This window comes from Chelonoidis abingdonii, chromosome 5 (assembly GCF_003597395.2).
Source record: "Chelonoidis abingdonii isolate Lonesome George chromosome 5, CheloAbing_2.0, whole genome shotgun sequence".
NCBI lineage: Eukaryota > Metazoa > Chordata > Testudines > Testudinidae > Chelonoidis > Chelonoidis abingdonii.
In genome coordinates, this window is record NC_133773.1 from 37,485,219 (window position 1) to 37,503,334 (window position 18,116).

Below are 18,116 nucleotides of genomic sequence, written 5' to 3' on the forward strand. Positions count from 1 at the left end.
CAAATAATTTAAGAGGATTTTTTTTAAAAAAAGGATGTTGCTTCTCACAGTTTAAAGCAAAACAGAAATTGTTTGTATTGACATTTGGTCAATTTTTCAACAGTACCTAAATGTCTTGGGCGCCTATGCCACATTTTCAATCTAAGTCCAATTGTCTTTCAAAGAGACTGTCTTTTTTGAAAGTTTTATCCATTGTTGCTAAACTGCTGTTTGATTTTACATTCAAACTCTTACGTTGTTTTGGTTTTGTTTTCTTCAAACCTAAAATGGATTAGTGTTATGTAAACTATCTTTAAGGCCTCCACTGAGATCATTTCTATACAATAACATCATTTTGGACTAGGCAAAAATCTCTTGCATGCTTTTGATACTCAGCCATTGGCAAAGATACTTTTCTCCGCACATCACAGGTATAACTATAAACAGACTGGCACATAAACCACTTTGTGGTTGGAAGCATTTGTCTTTGTGTCACAAACGCATAATTCTCCATTTGCAAGTTAATGGAACTTATCAGCTCCTTTGGGGTACTGTCAAGTTAGAAAATTAATTACACAAAAATAGAGTAATTACCCTAAACTGTAACCTTTTCCTTTATTAGTATGGGCAGCTTGTCACCTCATATATGCTCTGAAGTAAGGTTTTGCTAATTTGAAGAATCCCTAGAATTTCTTAGTGTTTCTCAGTAATATACCAAGATACCAGGATGGGTCGTTTTTCTCTTCATATTTTATTAAGGGTGATATTAGTTTTTTTGAAAAGGAAAAAAATTATTCTGCCTTTTAATGATGTAATCTTAAAATCTATCCAGTGATTCTTCTTTCAAAAATATTCAACATATCCTCACGGAGTTGGATGGCTTGAGGAATTAGAAATGAGCTACAGTGACTTTCTTCTCCAAGTGGCTGGTTCAAATCCAGCCCAGGACTGAAAGGTATCATCTGAAGGCTGTTGGGTGTTTGTTGGTTTCCCTGGGAAAATATCTATAACTGGCACTAATTTGATGGCAACCTAGTTAGCTGTTTCAGCAGAGAGAAGAACTAGTGAATGACCACAGGGGACTAACTCTCCTCTTCCTTCTAGAACAGGTAGGTGAGAAGAGGTGCGCCGTGTGTGTGTGTGTTAGCAAGCAGTGCCACTGTGTGTGAGGCTTGGGCTACACTAGCAACCTATCTTGGTATAACTGTGTTGCACAGAGGTGTGGAAAATCCACACCTGAGCGATGCAGTTATACCAACCTAACTCCTGGTGTATACAACGCTATGTCAATGGGACATAGCTACCGCCTCTTGGGGAGGTGGATTACCTATGCCGACAGGAGATGTTCTCCCGTTGGCATAGGTAGCGTCTTCACTGACATGCTACAGCAGCTCAGCAACATTGGTGCAGCTGTGCCACTGCAGCATGTTAAGTGTAGACAAGCTCTAAGTGAGTATAAGAGATGGGGATAGGGTGAAGCAGGGGAAATACACAGGCAACAAGTAAGAAGAAGATCTGAGGAAATTAAAGAATATACAGGAAAGAAATAAGAGGGAGGTGGGAGGACAGAAAAAAATATATTGAAGAAAAGCAGACACTGAAAAAGAGAGAGAAAAAGAGATACCACAATCAGCATCAGGTAAGAAAAACTAGAATGACACAACAAAAAGAGGAAAAAGAGGACTAAGAAGGATTGGTTCTGGAGGTTCCAAACAACCCAATGGAGAGGATGGGGCTGGGTTCCCCCACCCATTCCAGCCAAGTGCTTTGGAGAAGAAGGCTCGATACCCAGGAGACCTAGGGTTGTCTAGCTTCCGCTAGCACTATGGGGCTTCCAACTCTCCATTACCCTGCAGGGGGCAGGGGCTGGGTCATAACAAGGACTTGACCAACACCGAATTGAGTTCAGTGGTATAAGGAGGAGCTAACAGACACAGTCCCCATGTTGCAATGACCCATTAAATTCTACCTTAGCTCCAACCTGAACCATTTTGCACGTACCAGCTGGGTACTGGGATTTATTTATGGACTCTCACAGGTAATGGTACACAATTCATTTAATTCCAAGCCCTTGGATGTTTTCACATCACAAACGCCTCTTCCTATCCCATACTCTTTAAACATGAAGGTGTTCAATGGTGGTAAATGTTGCAGATACCTTACAAAGGACTCTAGAAAAGCATGGACTCTCTTCCTTGAAGAGGAGTTTGATCAAAAACAAACAACAACAAAACCCCCAAGCGTGACACTTTCCTGGCTAAGGTCTCCCTGTGAACTACTCAGGATAAGAAAAATGCACCAACATTACTTCTTGATCTGCAGACACTGTTATATAATTCATAAAGCATCTCTAACAGTGTTAAAATTTCACAAAACATCTTACACTTACACAGCCATGAAATTATGACTTGTAGAATGGCATCTTGGAAGAGAAATCAGATCAGCTGATTAATATGGGCTTTTGAGGAGAGTATTGATATGTTACAGAGCGCAGGTATAGCCAAGGCTTATTTTGTTTAAAAATGAAAAAAAGAAAAATTCTAATCAGAAACTTCATTTTACCTAATACATGTAATCAGATTATTTATATTGGCCCAAACAAAGTATGTGAAGTTGAAACCTACATGGATCTTTCTTTCACATCTTCTGCCTGCATCCCATAATCAGAAAGTTAGAGATGGACAAGTTCTATAGACTGCTGTCTCCATTTTCCCTATAATTTTTCTGTTTGTGGAACATGGCCCTGTAGATTTTAGGGAACAAAAGCCATCTCATTTTCTTCTTGACAACGTTAGTTCTGCATCATCCAACGTGCTTAAGATTGTACTGTACTTAGAAATCCAATCTTTCCCTTCTAATGAAAACATCATGGAGATTAATGTGTGATTAGACATGTTCGGAAAATAATGTACTATATGGTTGGATTGGCAACCTGTGCCACCTTTACTCAGGGTAAGTGAAAGTGCTGAATGCCATGCTCATGCTATCCAAGCACAATAGTGCACAAGTTTTTGATCTGAAAGAGAAATACCTTGCCCTTTGCTTTCTGAATATAGACTACAATTGGAAAAGTAACTTACTCTATTTGCCAGGGACTAGCTCTGTACTATGCCTGTTGTGAACATCCATGGCTTTCACTATCTTTTTTTTTATCTTTGTCACTTTCTGATTCACACACAAGTTATACGAGACTTTCTTTTTAATAGAACAGCCAATCCAGCAAGTCTATGGATTGTGTTACTTGCATTGCTTCACATTACAGCACTACCTCCTTCATTTACTGATCTGATCATATGGCGCAAAATTTGAAGGGACAATAAAACTTACTGTTTTGAGCCAGGGCTTGCAGCAAGCAATCCAAGCATCCTTCCAAGCTATCTGCTGTGCTCTCAATGGCTGTTATCTTCAGCTTCTTCAAGGCGTCACTTAGATTATCTGCTTGGTTAACATGAAGAAGAGAAAAATCAGTACCCTCATCAATCTGATAGCTAACATGCTTAGAGCACAAGTAGTTACCCTAAGGTAAAGGGCTCCTATTTCAACAAGGAAGGAAGCTGTGTCTGTGTGCTGAGGATTTAGAGAAGCCTAGAGTCAAAGGTTTTGGATAAAATCAAGCTTTTCTTAATTTAAGTATACACTTCCCATTCTGTGTCTGAGAATGAGATGCCACATTTATAAAATGTCATGGAACAACTTTTTTAACAGCAGTATTCCCTTAGTTTAACTGGTTTGAAAAAACAGCAGCAGTATCTCTGCTTTCATTTTACTTCTTAGAAAAAGAAAATGATAAAAGTGAACTCCTCTTGAATGTTTTCATTCACAGGAAGGGGGTGGGGGAAGAGGAACGAAAAAGTAATTGCAAATGCCATTTTCTGCTTAGCTGTAGATTTTTCTGCATACACCAGAGGCTTCCATCTTGGTTATGCACACACAAGGCCCCAGTAAAAAACAAGGGCCAGGCTAAAAGCCTTTTAAATAAGCACATCAAATATAATAGCATAAGCACTGTGTGTGTTGATTACACAAACTGTTACTATTTGCATTCAACCGATCCATAAGGAAGCTTCTGGAAATGAGAGTCCTATTGTATATGTCAGACTATGAAATAACACTTTTCCCCCAAAACACGCAGTGTTGTTTTCTGTGGAGGAACACTTATTCTCATAGAAGTGATTGAGAATACCAGTGCTAGTATCTCAAGTATTCTGTTTATTCAGAGGCAAGGTATAAGTGTTAACAGCTGCAATACAAGTCTTTTCACTTTGCCAGCTGATGACTAACCTCAGTCTGAATGGACTATCCTTTTAAAAAAACGAGTGGTAATTCAGTTTCCATGCCAACTCAATCAGCAATCAGAGATAGTTACTCAAAATAAGTAATATTAAGAACTGTGTAGTTGTCTACAGTTCTACACTGAGTAATCTAACGGCCCTGACCTGAATCCTGAGGTACAGTGTGGTACAGCTTGTCGTAGCTTCCTACTCAGATTTGAACCTTAGCGTTCATAACCTGAGAAGCTAGCATGAACCCCTCTAAGCTTAATTACCAGCTCAGATTTGATCTCGTTGCCACCATCCAAAAATTCCAGGGTTTTGCTCCTCTGGTCTCCCAAACCTTCCTGGGAACTCCCAAAGACTCAGAAGCCTTGAGTCTCACCCACAAAGGGAAATAACCCCATTCCTCCCCTCTCTCTCCCACAGACTTCCTCTGGCTAACCTGAAGAGTCGATGCATCTCTTTACATCACAATACCAAGAAGCATGTGTTATCTCTTCTACAAGAGACAAACCCAAATACAAGGAACAAAGACAGAAAGATTCATCTTCCTCCCCCAATTCCTGTGCTCGAAGCTGTGGCAGAGTCTACCTCCGTAGTCATAACCACAAGAGAATCCCTTCCCTTCGTTCCTATGCCTACCAGAAAAAAAAACTCAAACAAGTGTTAAAGAAAGAAAAACCACATGAACATCTGATCTCTGCATAAGTTGACAATACACAGGCTATACTTAAGATATAAAATAAACAGTAAAACGACAAATTCCCAAAGAGGAGAGATACAATTTAAACAATTCCAGAAACTACAACTGTAAATACAAAACAAAACATTAAAAGCCTATGTTGCTAACCTTGTATCGCCAACTTTAAAACTGAAAGATTAAAGCTTGAAGATAGAAAAAGCCCTCCATATAGCCGAGAGACAAGAACAAAAGACACAGGAAACCACATTCCTCCTGAGTTTTGAAAGAAATACCAGTTTCCTGATTGGTCCTCTGGTCAGGTGTTTGGTTCCCTTTGTTAACCCTTTACAGGTGAAAGAAACATTAACCCTTAGCTATCTGTTTATGACCCAGCTGCTTTGCCCTGCCCTCCCCCCATGCTGGAAAAACAGACTAGCAAGGGACCACAGAAGAAATAAACAGCGTAGAACTTGCCTAGGGGCCAAGCAAGGTTTCAAGGCAGGAAAGATGTGTAGTGAGGTGACCTGTGTCTTTAAGAGGCAGAGGCCTAGACCTAGCCAGGCCTGTCCAATTAGTCCTGCCTACAACACCTGGGATGAGGTATGGGGTTGTATTTGTAGAGCCAGATGGGGATGGAGGAGCTGATTCCCCTATGAAAAGCAGCAGAAAGTTGTAGAGAGAATGGTATGCTCAGGAAGAGTAAGAGAGAGTGACGTACTTTTGGGGAAAGTAGGCACCACAGGGAACCCTGAGTTTTTGAGGAAAAGACTTCAGTCAGGGAAGGCTTGGGAACCCACCAGTAGGAAAGACTGGGAGTATGGACTTGAGGGGGATTCTGAAAACTTTATTTTGGGAATGGTTTGATGTTGATGAACTAACACCCCGGGTGAGGTGTTGATGAACCAGGGAAGAGCTCATCTGATAGTTTGATTTAAGGATGGTTGAAGCTGAAGAAGGAAACTGAAGTGCCTGAAGAATGATGTCAGGCCATGAGTGGGAGGAGTTGCTTGGAGGCAGCTGGCTCATTCACAACCCCAAAAAATGTATTTGTTAGATAAACTGTTCAGTTACCAGTGGAAATTTGTCAAAAGATACATTCACAGAGTAATATTTGATCTGCTGTTCTTACTACATCCTAACATTGTGTTCTCTACCTCCTCTTATCCATTTTCTCTTTCTTTTCCCACCTCCCTGCAAATTTCTCTCTATACTGCGGTTCTGTTTTTTTAATGTATCTCCTCTCTGTCTCTCTCCCAAATACCTGCAGGCCCCTACTCTCAGCTCATCCAGATATTGATACAGAGCTTGGAAACGTCAGCAAACACTTAGCGTGGGAGGACTAAATCTACTAGACAGAGATACAAAAACTGGGAGTCCCACTGTCTGGAGGCAACACCTAAGTCAAAAGCCTGCCTCCACCAGTTTCTGCACAGTTGGGAAAAGAGGAGGTTGCTGAAACTGTTACCCGGGTGCCGTTCTAGACTCCACTCAGGGGCTTCATATTTTATAGAGGTCTCCCTCTAGAAAGTGCCTGATAAATTTGAAGCTTTACACTTAAACTTCTCCATGCTGCTTGAGGATAGGAGTATGCTCTCTCTCTCTCACTGGTTTCCTCCCACCCCAGAACCTACAATGGGAATTGGGGATGTCTCTCAGCTATTGTACCCATCCCCAAGCTTTCTACTTGTTGCAAATGGGGTGTGTACGTGGTGGTGGTGTTTTATTAATGATTATTATAATATATTAGTTTCTGCTACTCCAACCCTCCCTTAAGTTTCCATTTTTGGGGGTCCTTCTTACCACTGATCAATTCCACTGTCTACTTCTGCTGTTGGTTATAGCTTCTCTATGCTGCAATGAAATGAAATTGACCTGATGCTTGCTATTTTCATTGCTGTCTACAGAGATCTGAAGAGCAGCAGCAAAAACTGGTCATTACTCTGATACAGTATGTAAAGAGTGAAGGGCAACTGTGGCACTGGTTTCAGAGTAGCAGCCGCGTTAGTCTGTATCCGCAAAAAGAACAGGAGTACTTGTGCCACCTTAGAGACTAACAAATTTATTTGAAAACAAGCTTTCCTTGGCTACAGCCCACTTCATCGGATGCATGCAGTGGAAAATACAGAAGGCACTGAAGTTTTCTACCTGTAGACTTAGGAAGAGAGTAGTGCATCAGCTATACTTTGTTCATGTTTGGAAACTTATCTTCACATCCCTAAGGGTTAAATATATATAAAATGAAAACTTAGATTCTGCAGAAATTGATGGCTCTTATCTGGGAAAGCCTCCTGCCTGCCATGAGAAAGTAGACTGTAAAATGATCAATTAACCAACCAAAAAATCCCTAAACAAACCAACAGACCACACACTGCACTTTCACTGCTGGCCCTCCAGGATAGATTTTGATCTCAGTTAAACTAGTCTCAAGTAACAATCAAATTGTACACACAGCTGAGATCAGAATCTATCCCTTCTCTAACTGTACCCAACAACTGGCTACACTGAAGAGAAAAACAGCATAAACTATGCACAAACTTGTGGAAGAAGCTAGCTGGAAAACCAACTTCCCATAGCAGTAATGCCCCAATAGTATTTAATGAATTGCACATATTTTGCTCTTTATTGGATACAAATGTCCATAGTCTCTTCTTGAAAATTTACTTTAAGCAACCAATCAACTTCACTTAGTCATGAGAGTCACCTTTTCATCACTGATACAGAGAGGGAACAAATACAATCTGCAATCCTCTCCATTCAAAGGATAATCAATTGCAAAACACTTTATCTTCCCTTGACAGTATATTTGAGGCTGCTTCTAATAATAATCTTGAGGTCCTGCTACATGGGCCTTCTTAAACATAATGAAGCAAGTAGGAAGGATTCTGCCTTGTCAAAATTCTGGTCCAGATACTGCACATCTCAAAGAATCTTCAATTATAAAGATCAATCAGATTTTTGGGTGGGGAAAGGGAATCTGGTGTTTTGCAGGTGTTTTTGTAGTTTGTGGTAAGGACACCTAGAGCATTAACTAGGCAACTCTTTTTATTCTTTGTATAAATATAAAGACATTATAAATAAGTGTCAGTCATCTCATAATTTGCAAGTCAAATTAAGTAGAAAACTGTGGAGGGAAAAATATTTGTATTCTAGCTAGAGATGGTCAAAAAATGTGAAAATATTTCACAGAAAAAGTGTCTTTTATTCCTCTCAATTGTTCAGAATTTGACATGTTTAACTAGTTCTAGAAGTTCTTGTTAAGTAGATAAGACACTGGAGTTGGTAGAGTCTGTGGGGAAAAATAAATAAACAAACTAACCACTATGCAATTAAACTTGAAAAACAACCCTGTCTTTATACAAATACGCTCTAAGATACCTCAGGGAGCATTAAAAGGGGATTCCAAGCACATCTGAAAGCAATGAAAAATCCCCCACACCTCAAAAGTGCTTTGTTTGAGAGACATTTTTATCCTTCCTGCACTAGGCACTACAATGCATTGAAGAAGAACTGGAGCATTGGACCTTGTGGGACTGGGAAATTGTGGGAAATGTTGCTGCCTGTTCCTGTTATACCCAGCTAAATGAAAAAGTAAAATTGGAAAGGGAAGGAAGGATTCTGCCTCAGTTCATTTCTGATGTAATTTAAAGACATAGAGGAGTAAGAGACAAAGTAAGTAGATTTTAATGTGGTTTGCTGTTTCATATACTTCATTAACAAGACAGTTATATATAGAATTTATGCATTTTGGCCAAAATTTTCAAACCTGGGTACCCAAAGTTAGCATCTGAATCCATATTTAAGGACTTAAAGACAAGCAGCCTAATTTTCAGCAATGCTGAGCACCTGCGGCTCTCTCTGGCTTCAGTGGAAGTTGAGGGTGCTCAGCACCACTAAAAATTAACTTATGGATCCTTTGGTGTCTGACTTTAGACACAAACTTCTGAAAATGTTGGCTTTTATCTTTAAAGTGTGGATTGGTAAATGTGACATAGTGGCAAATTGTTGCCAACTGGCAAAGGGTTCACTATTCTTTACAAGTAACTCCTATCATAGAATTGTCCAACTTACTACACCTAATTCACCCTTTTCATGGTATTTATCCGTAAAGATTAGCATGTGAGGTCTCCACTGAAAGCTTGTAACGTATCAATTCTCATAATCATTGATGTGTGTACAGACAATATTTAAGGAATAATATAAATATATTGACAATTATGCCCTTCTGGTCTTGGAATGAAAATGAGTCACCAGAGAATCATAAGTCTCTGTAATGGCCCATTCAAGTGGGAGAGAGTTGTCACTTCTTCCTAGTTAGCCAATTAGTTAATTGCTCAATTGTTCATTGTTGCAACAACCCACAAAAGTAAATGGAAAACCATCAAAAATAAACTATAAATATCAAAACCCCCTGGAAGTGAAAAGGAATGATAGGACAGCAAGGGGATAGCCCTGTCTCCAAATAAAGACAAAAGACCAGTTCAAGATGTCACAGGATGGAGAAAGACTCTGCACTCATTCATTGAGGAGGTATCTGGATGAGCAGGGATGCCTCATGTAAGATACAGCCCTGACTCCTTGTGGCCAGCATCTGTTGCAAAAGACTGAACTTTGGGGTGAGAACCTCCCTAATTGGATAGGAAAAGTAACTATTAGTAAGTATATGCCTCAGTTCATATCTTAGCATTTTTTCACATGTAACATTTTGTTTCCATCACTCACACCTGATTCTGTTTGTATCTCTTCTCTTTCTTAAGTAAATTTCCTTTTCTTTTACCACCTTGAACTCAAGTTCTGAGATCGCTAAGATAACACTGGTAAACTGGGCTACACTTTTCCTTTGGGAAGAGGATCTGGGATTTCTGTGGATATCTAGTGATCAGGAGTTGGATGGATTCCGGGGCTGGGGTGCGTTTACTGTAAATGTGCAGGGCAAAGCCAGGGCTGTTATAGTCCAGAGCAGAGTGCTTAAGTGACTGACAGGCTGGTTGTGTTAGGAAGCTATCACCAAGCCGCCACAGGCAAGACTCCCTCAACAAGGTGACTCACAGCCTGGGGTGCTGCGGATGCATCACAGTACATCACATGGATTTATTTTAAAAGTGTGTATGTGGCTACATTGCAATATGTGATTAAAATGCTTTTACTGGATAGGCTCAGATACCACAATTATAGGTATCGTATAAATAACACATCAAAATTAGATTAGATTACCACTAAGAAACTGTATGTACAATGTGAGAGTGTCTAAAATACTGGATACAATCATCTGATTTTCTGTAAAAAGTCCACCAGTCTAAAATGAAGGCTTTTTCATAGCAGTCCTTCCCCCACCTCCACCCCCACTCCACAAACATACACTAAAGAGAAAGTGGGAATTAGGAAGGAACCACAGCTCTCAGGACACAATGTCAAAAGGCCATATTTACAGAAAAAAGGGTTCCCTACATGAAATGCTTAGAAAAAAACAATGCAAAGGTGACCAAAGTAGAGATCTGAAAATCTCTTTCTTCCAAAGACAGAATCATGCCTCTTATCAAATGGATTTAAATTCTTAAGACAGAATCAGCTTCCCTCCTGCAAGTCTCAGAAGTACATAAATATTTCTAAAATTGTATTAGAGATTTTATCCCTCTTTTTGGTCCTTCCTAGGACAAAAACTGTGTTCAGAAACTGAAAATCCTTACAATGATCTAGGTCAATTGATTTCCTGGTTTCAAATGACAATGAGGGAGACATTTTAGTGAGAAAAGATGGTTCTGTCCAAAGGGCCACCACATTACTTTTATGCAGGGACTCGAATTCTGCAATTATACTGGCTTTGGAATCTGCCATATAGAGAAGCAGCTGCAGATATTCTCCTGCAAAAACCCTGTTATTTTCAGTAATCAACTGCCCTTATGTTTTCCTGCCTGCATCTCTGGTATTCTGTTTGTCACAAGGAGTTCTATCAGTGTGCAGTGGGCTTGCCCTGAGTACAATGAACAGATCCTCACAGTAAGAAAACAAGGACAGCTATCCCCTGGAAAAGGGCAGCGTAGCCAATGGTTGTGGTAAGATGTCCAAGAAATGTGCACAGGACAGTTCTGGCAATTGATGGGGGCGGCAAGCTTATGTTGGCTGGGAGGACTTGTGGGGCCAAATAGGGCAGGGCAGGGCAAGAGGGCAATATGAGATATGCCTAGTGAGGGATTGGTTTGTGTGGTACGTATGTGCTCAATTTTACCGACTGAGCTGGCCTGCAGGTGCATCCTGCAGGCACCCAGTTTACAAAAAAACAGTGCCAAACACTTTTTTGTTTTTAAAAAAACCTACCTAGGACAGGCCCTAAAAACAGAGGCACCCTGTTCTCAGGGATACATAGTCCCCCTGAGCCCCAGTTCTGCTGCCTGTGCAATTAGAACTGTCATCCAGATCTTGAGCCCTGAATCACACAGGCTGTCACTCCTCATGTCCTCAAGATAAAAGTCTGGAAGTTGAACATGCCAAGAGCTGTCTTTATGGCAAACCCAACTTCCTGGTCCACATTCCTGACTCCACCCACAGCTACTTGCTCCCAGAGTCTGTATCCAGTTCTACTTTCCACTCACACCCACTACTGCTCCACCCCATCCCCCCGCAATCAGTAAGAGGGGCTGCCCTAAACTCTGCAGCAAACCCAATTAATTTTAGCAGCTTGGTGCTAATGGTTCCTGTTGCAAACTGGAAATTAGGCAATTACAGAGAAAATATTCAAAAAGTGAAAAACACAAATCAGACTATTATATTCCATTCCATTTCAGTACCCCTTGCTTTTTGACCTGCTCCCATTACCAGTCACTAATTTGTTCTATGCTGAATTTCCCTTTTGTTCTTTAAACTTTGCCAGCTGATGACCCTCTCTGATATATGGTCAAGGGCCATAAAAATACACTGGGTTTGCTACTTATGCGCTCAGGAAGCAGCCATTAGCACATCATGGTATGAAGCTCCAGATTCTGTTTACAAAGAAGCTTCTTGTCATTGATCTCACAGGTGCCCCACACAAACCAGACAGAAAGTCAGAGCATAAAGTGGTTTCAAAGCAGTTCAGTATCTGCCGTTCCTTAATGGTGAAATTTCATTAATTCATAATATTATTTTAGGGGCATGGGGACTGTTTGTTTTTATACATTTCATGACTTCTTTCCAGAAACTAACCTGCCTCAAAAACATGGTCTACCTCTTTAAAAAAAAAAAAAGTTTATCTCCCTTTGAACTAATTGCTAGGAGTAAAGTATCAAGGCAGCGTTTTCTGTTTATTACAAGTGAGCTTTCCAAGTTATTTCTCCCTTATATGTTAAGTCCACAGTTATTTGTAATTGTGGTGACTGCTGTACATTAAATATTAAAATAAACAAAGAAATACTCTGTTTGAACATATCTCTAATGCATTTCATGTATTTCCTGGTTGGTACCCTGTGTTACTGAAGTTAATGGGTCTATTAGAGTCTGCTTAAGTGTAACCTAACTGTGATAAGAAATTCATAAATTAATCAGTGAGACTTCAGCAGTCTCACATGCACCGAAGCCAAATCAGATGGAAATGAGACTCAAGCCAGTTTTTCTCTTTTTTGCAGGCTTGGTGGTTAGACTTTCCTATCAATATTCAGTGATTCCTGTTTCAGGAAACAGCAGGATATCAAAGGCAGAGGGGCTGTTTTTCCTTTAAGTTATGTCATAAAAGACAGCTTTAAAGATGTTTGTCTGTTGGTACAAACTAAACCAGTAAGTAGTAAACCATATATTCAGTGTATGTTAAACACCTGTACTGCCAGCTAGGAAATGAAGAAATAGATGTTTAAGGGATTAGCCCTTGGCAGTAATGTTTGCAGTGTTGTAGCCGTGCTGGTACCAGGATATTGGAGAGACAAGGTGGGTGAGGTAATGTCTTTTATTGGACCAACTTCTGTTGGTGAAACAGACAAACTTTTGAGCTTCCACATAGCTCTTCTTCAGATCCAGTGAACGTACCAGGGCTTGTCTTCATGTACAGTGCTTTAGTAAAGACACTACTAGGATGAGACAGCTTCTCCAGTTGGCAGAGTTAATCCACCTCCCGGAGAAACAGTACCTATGTTGACTGGAGAGGCTCTCCCACTCCGTTTACGGCTGGCATTAGGTTGGTATAACTATGTCCTTAAGGGAGTTTGGATTTTTCAAACCCCTGAACAACGTAGATATACTGAAATAAGCCTGGGGGCTTGTCTACAGTACGCAGCTTTTAGCGACAAGGTTGTGTCAACACAGCCTTGTCGCTAAAAGTCAGTGCGTATAAACGTTTTTTGTCGGCACTTTTGGCGACAAAATACTTCCAGCCCCGCAAGCAGTGTTAGCTTTGTCGGCAGGAGAGCGCTCCTGCTGACAAAGCCGCATTCACACTGCCGTTTGCATCGGCAAAACGTTGGTCTTTTGGGACGGGGGGGAGCTTTTTTAGGTACTGTCGCAGTGTAGACAAGCTCTATGAGTGTCACAGGCTCAGCTACATGCAAGGGTGGAACAGATAAGGAGTTAACATGTTGCAAGAGATCATTTAAAGCAGGGGTTCTCAAACTGGGGGTCAGGGCCCTTCGGGGTCACGAGGTTATTACATGGGGGGTCGTGAGCTGTCAGCCCCCGCTCTGCCTCCAGAATTTATAATGGTGTTAAATATATAAAGAAGTATTTTTAATTTATTAGGGGGGTTGCACTCAGAGGTTTGCTATGTGAAAGAGGTCACCAACACAAAAGTTTGAGAACCACTGATTTAAACTGAAGTGGGCAGTTAACACCTCTACAGTCATAGGACAAAAGAGGGTTGGTGGATTGCAGATTGTTGTAATAAGCCATAAATCCAGTGTCTTTTTTAAGTCCACGATTTGCTGTGTCTAACAGAATTATGAATGTAAGTTCACAGGCTCGTTTTCTGAAGATGTTGTGCAGATTTCCTTTGAGAATGAGGAATGAGAGGTCGGATATAGTGATCGTTTCTGAAAAGTATTCACCCATGGGTGATGTGGTATTTATTTTCTTTCACCATTTTGCTGTGCAAGTTCATTTGAGAGTATAATGACAATCTGGTTTCATCTACATATTGGGACACTGAGTGCACGAGGCGAGGTGTACCACATGTTCTGATAAGCATGTGTAGAAACCAAAAATCATGAAAGGTGTGTCATGAGGCATATTAATCATTGTAGCAGTGGAGATATGTCTGCAGGGTTTGCATCATTTGTTATGGCAAGGGCTGGCGCCACACTGAGGCCACGTCTACACTACGGGATAATATCGAATTAGCTAAAATCGGTCTCATAAAATTGATATTATAAAGTCGAATGTGAGCGTCCACACTAGGCACGTTACTTCGATAGTGTGCGTCCATGGTCCAAAATCACGGCCAGTGGGTGTGGTACTGTTGCGCAGCCCCCAAAATTGCATGCAGCTCAGCATAGAAGCGGCAGTTTCGCCCTGACCCGACCTTCCGTTTGCTTGTCTGGTTTCTGGTATGCTGTCTGAGCTCCTTAACTTTACTCTGCACTGCACGGAGTCCCTGCTTGTGGCCCTTTCCCGTCATAGACTTTGAATTCTTTCAAATATTGTTTCATTTCGTCTTTTCGACGGAGTTCTGTTAGCACTGAATCCTCTCCCATATTGCGATCAGATGAGTATCTCTGTGCAGTCCAGGCTGGTGCTCTTTTTCGAGTTCAGGAGACTGCATTGTTACCTGTGCTGATGAGCTCTGCGTGGTCACCTGTGAGCTGATCTGAGCTCCACGGTGGCAAACAGGAAATGGAATTCAAAGTTTGCGGGGGTTTGGGGCTTTTCCTGTTTACCTGGCCAGTGCCTCAGTTCTGATTGCTGTCCAGAGCGGTCCGTGGTGCACTGTGGGATACCTCCAGAGGCCAATAACGTCGATTTCCATCCACATAACCGTAATCCGATATGTAATATCGAATTTAGCGCTACTCCTCTCGTCGGGGAGGAGTACAGAAATCGATTTAAAGAGCCCTTTATATCGATATAAAGGGCGTTGTAGTGTGGACGGGTACAGCGTTAAATCGATTTAACGCTCTTTAAATCAATTTAAACGCATAGTGTAGACCAGGCCTGAGTTGATGTGTCTTCATGGGCTGCCTTGCGGAAAAATCTCTGGACAAATGCACCACAGAGCCAATTATACACTTGAGATACATCTATAATATTTTCATCTTCTGGACAAATGACCTAAACTCCCTCATAGATTTCCACCACAACTTCAACCACCACCATCACCCATCAATCCAACTCTAGAAGATCCCACACCAGCATGAACTTCCTGGACACCATGATCAGCTTCAACAGTGCAACTCTACAGATAACTATATACAAGAAAACCACAGATCACCACATTTACCTTCACAGGTCTAGCAGCCACATCAAACACACCAAGAAATCTTGCATGGTGACAGGTTTGAGAGTGGTAGCTGTGTTAGTCTGTAACAGCAAAAACATTGAGTCCTTGTGGCACCTTAGATACCACAGAATAAGCGCCAAGAAGAAAGTCCAGAATATACACCTTAATGCACCTTCACCAGCAGTGGCTCCAGGCACCAGCGCTTCAAGCGCGTGTCTGAAGCGGCAAGCTGTGGGGGACAGCTTGCCGGTCCCAGCAAGGGCACCAGTCAGGGAGCCTTCTGCGGCACACCTGCGGGAGGTCTGCTGGTCCCACGGATTTGGCAGCTTGTCTGCAGAAGGGCCGCTGGTCCTGCGGATTTGGCAGCAATTCAGCGGCGGGTATGCCGAAGTCGCAGGACCATCAGACCTCCCGCAGGCGTGCCGCCGAATCCACGGGACCAGGAACCTCCCATAGGCAAGCCACTGAAAGCAACCTGCCTGGCATACTTGGGGTGGCAAAAAAGCTAGAGCTGCCTCTGACCTTCACCAAATGCCTTCACCAAAATAAGCCTACTCAACCCGTGAAATAGATCACATCATAGAGCAGGACCCCCAAGTACTTCAAGAGATATCTATTTCAATGCAGGGGAAAAAAGCCCTTCGACCATACACCCCTAATTGTCACCTACCACCCCACACTAGAGCCCACACAGGGAATCATTAAGCAATTACAACCCACACTTAATGGGGATCACATCCTGGAATAAGTTTTTCCTGAACTGCCTCTTCTAGCCTCCAAACAATCCTCTACCCTCGAAAGCTCATCAACAGAAGCAAGCTCCTCACAAACCAGGACACACCGACTTGAAACAGCACTAGCCCCTGCCATAACAGGTGCAAAACCTCCAGACATATGTCCCATTGCTACGATAATCAATATGCCCCACAACACACCTTTCAAGATCTAGTGTCTTTATTAAGTCCATGATTTTTAGTGTCTAACAGAATTATGAATGTAAGTTCTCAGGCTTGTTTTTTGAAGGGGAAAGCAATCACTACACTTTCCAATGAACTCACACAGAAACATGGTAACAGGCAAAAACTATTTTCACAGAACGATCACTCCGTACATGTCCTCTCAGTCCTCCTGCTCAAGGAAACCTGCACCACACCTTCAAAAGACAAACCTAGGAACTTACATTCATAATTCTGCTAGATGCTAAAAATTATGGACTTAATAAAGACACTGGATTTACAGCTCATTACAACAAACTGTGTCCTATTAACCCTTCTTTCTTCTATGATTGTAAATTGCCCACTTCACTTTAAATGGTATCTTGTGATAACTCCTTATCTGTTCCTCCCTTGTATTTAGCTCTGACATTCTGAATACCTATCCCAGACATGAAAAACAGCTCTGTGTGTGCTCGAAAGCTTGCCTCTTTCACCAACAGAAGTAGGTCCAATAAAAGACACTACCCTCACCCACCTTCTCTCTGTTGGGAATTATGTAATTCTGTGCATGGACTCTGTTTTATTTTTACTTGCAAGTAACTCAATACAAATCAAGTTATATAGAAAATTCAGGATTGATTCACCACTCTTGTTTTTGAGAAAAAGTATATAATTGTGGTCAGACTACTCAAGAACACTAAACTGATATAATGGATCAGAAACGTGATCCATCTAAGCCTGTATTCTATCTCTTACTAACAGCACCAGATACTTCAGAGTAAGATGAATAAAATGGTATCTGAAAATTAGGGATTAATGTACAATAGGGAAGTTTCCTCCTAACCTCAGGGAGTGGTTAGTTTATGCCCTGAAACAGAAGGGCATAAACTATTTTTTATCCTACTTGATGTAAGTGTGGATGGTCTCATTATCTATATAAATCTTTTAATCCCTTTTTGATCTGACTAGATTCTTGGACTTAATGGTACCTTGGCAGCAATGACTTCCACAGGTTAATTAGGCATTGTGTAAAAACTTTTATTTTACCAAATTTGTTGCTTTTCAATTTAATTGGAAGTCCCAGAGGGCAAATAAAATGCCCAATGTACCTTCACGGTACTATCTGGTATTCTTGCATATCCCTCTCATTCATCACTTCTGTAAACGGCTTGACCCTACAATGTTATGAGCATATTGGCCCCCAACCAACAAAGCACTTAAATCCATGCTTAATTTAAGCACACGAGTAATCCCACTGATGTCTGTTTCAGAGATACGACTTTTCAACAGAAACCATGCTGGTCTGTCCCTGTGATATCATGTTCATCTAGATGGTTTTATAGTTCTATTTTTACTTACCATTTCAACCAACTTAGCTGGGCATGAAGAAAAGTTTATTGAATTATAATTGCAGGATTGCCCCTTGCACTTGTTTTTTAAAGTACAATACTTGCTTTAGTCCTCTAGTAGCTAATTTTAATGAGATTGCATATTATCATTAGCTGTTCAGCCACATCATTCCTAAATACTTTTGGAATGTTTGTATGTATGCCGTCTGGTCCTGGTGACTTGTTACTCTTTAATTTATCTGTTTGGTTCAGCACCTCTTCTTCTGACACCTTAATCACCCATAGAACCTCATCTTTATTACCCAAAAATAATGATATTCAGTGGCTCACTGCTATCTGAGCAGTGAGCTGGCTAACTATTTTGGTTGTTATTCAGCCATCCCCAAACATGTTAACATTTGTACAGTCAGTTTCTGTTCAAAATCAAAACAGAAACCTAGATAGAACTGAATCTGCAAATTTACTGTTAATCTGGAATGTTGCTACGTATGTATCTTTTTTGCTGCAGAA

The 18,116-nt window shown here is 41.1% G+C and overlaps 1 protein-coding gene across 3 annotated transcripts in view; it reads right to left on the reverse strand.

Moving 5' to 3' along the window:
* RAP1GDS1 (Rap1 GTPase-GDP dissociation stimulator 1) overlaps window positions 1–18,116 on the reverse strand; it is a 168,522-nt gene that overhangs the window by 115,595 nt on the left and 34,811 nt on the right. For 2 of the 3 annotated variants that reach the window (XM_032782755.2, XM_032782757.2), the window contains exon 2: window positions 3,307–3,417. In XM_032782755.2, coding sequence (XP_032638646.1) covers window positions 3,307–3,417 — 111 coding nt within the window. The remainder of the gene's footprint in view (window positions 1–3,306; window positions 3,418–18,116) is intronic. The other variant, XM_032782756.2, reaches the window with a different exon arrangement.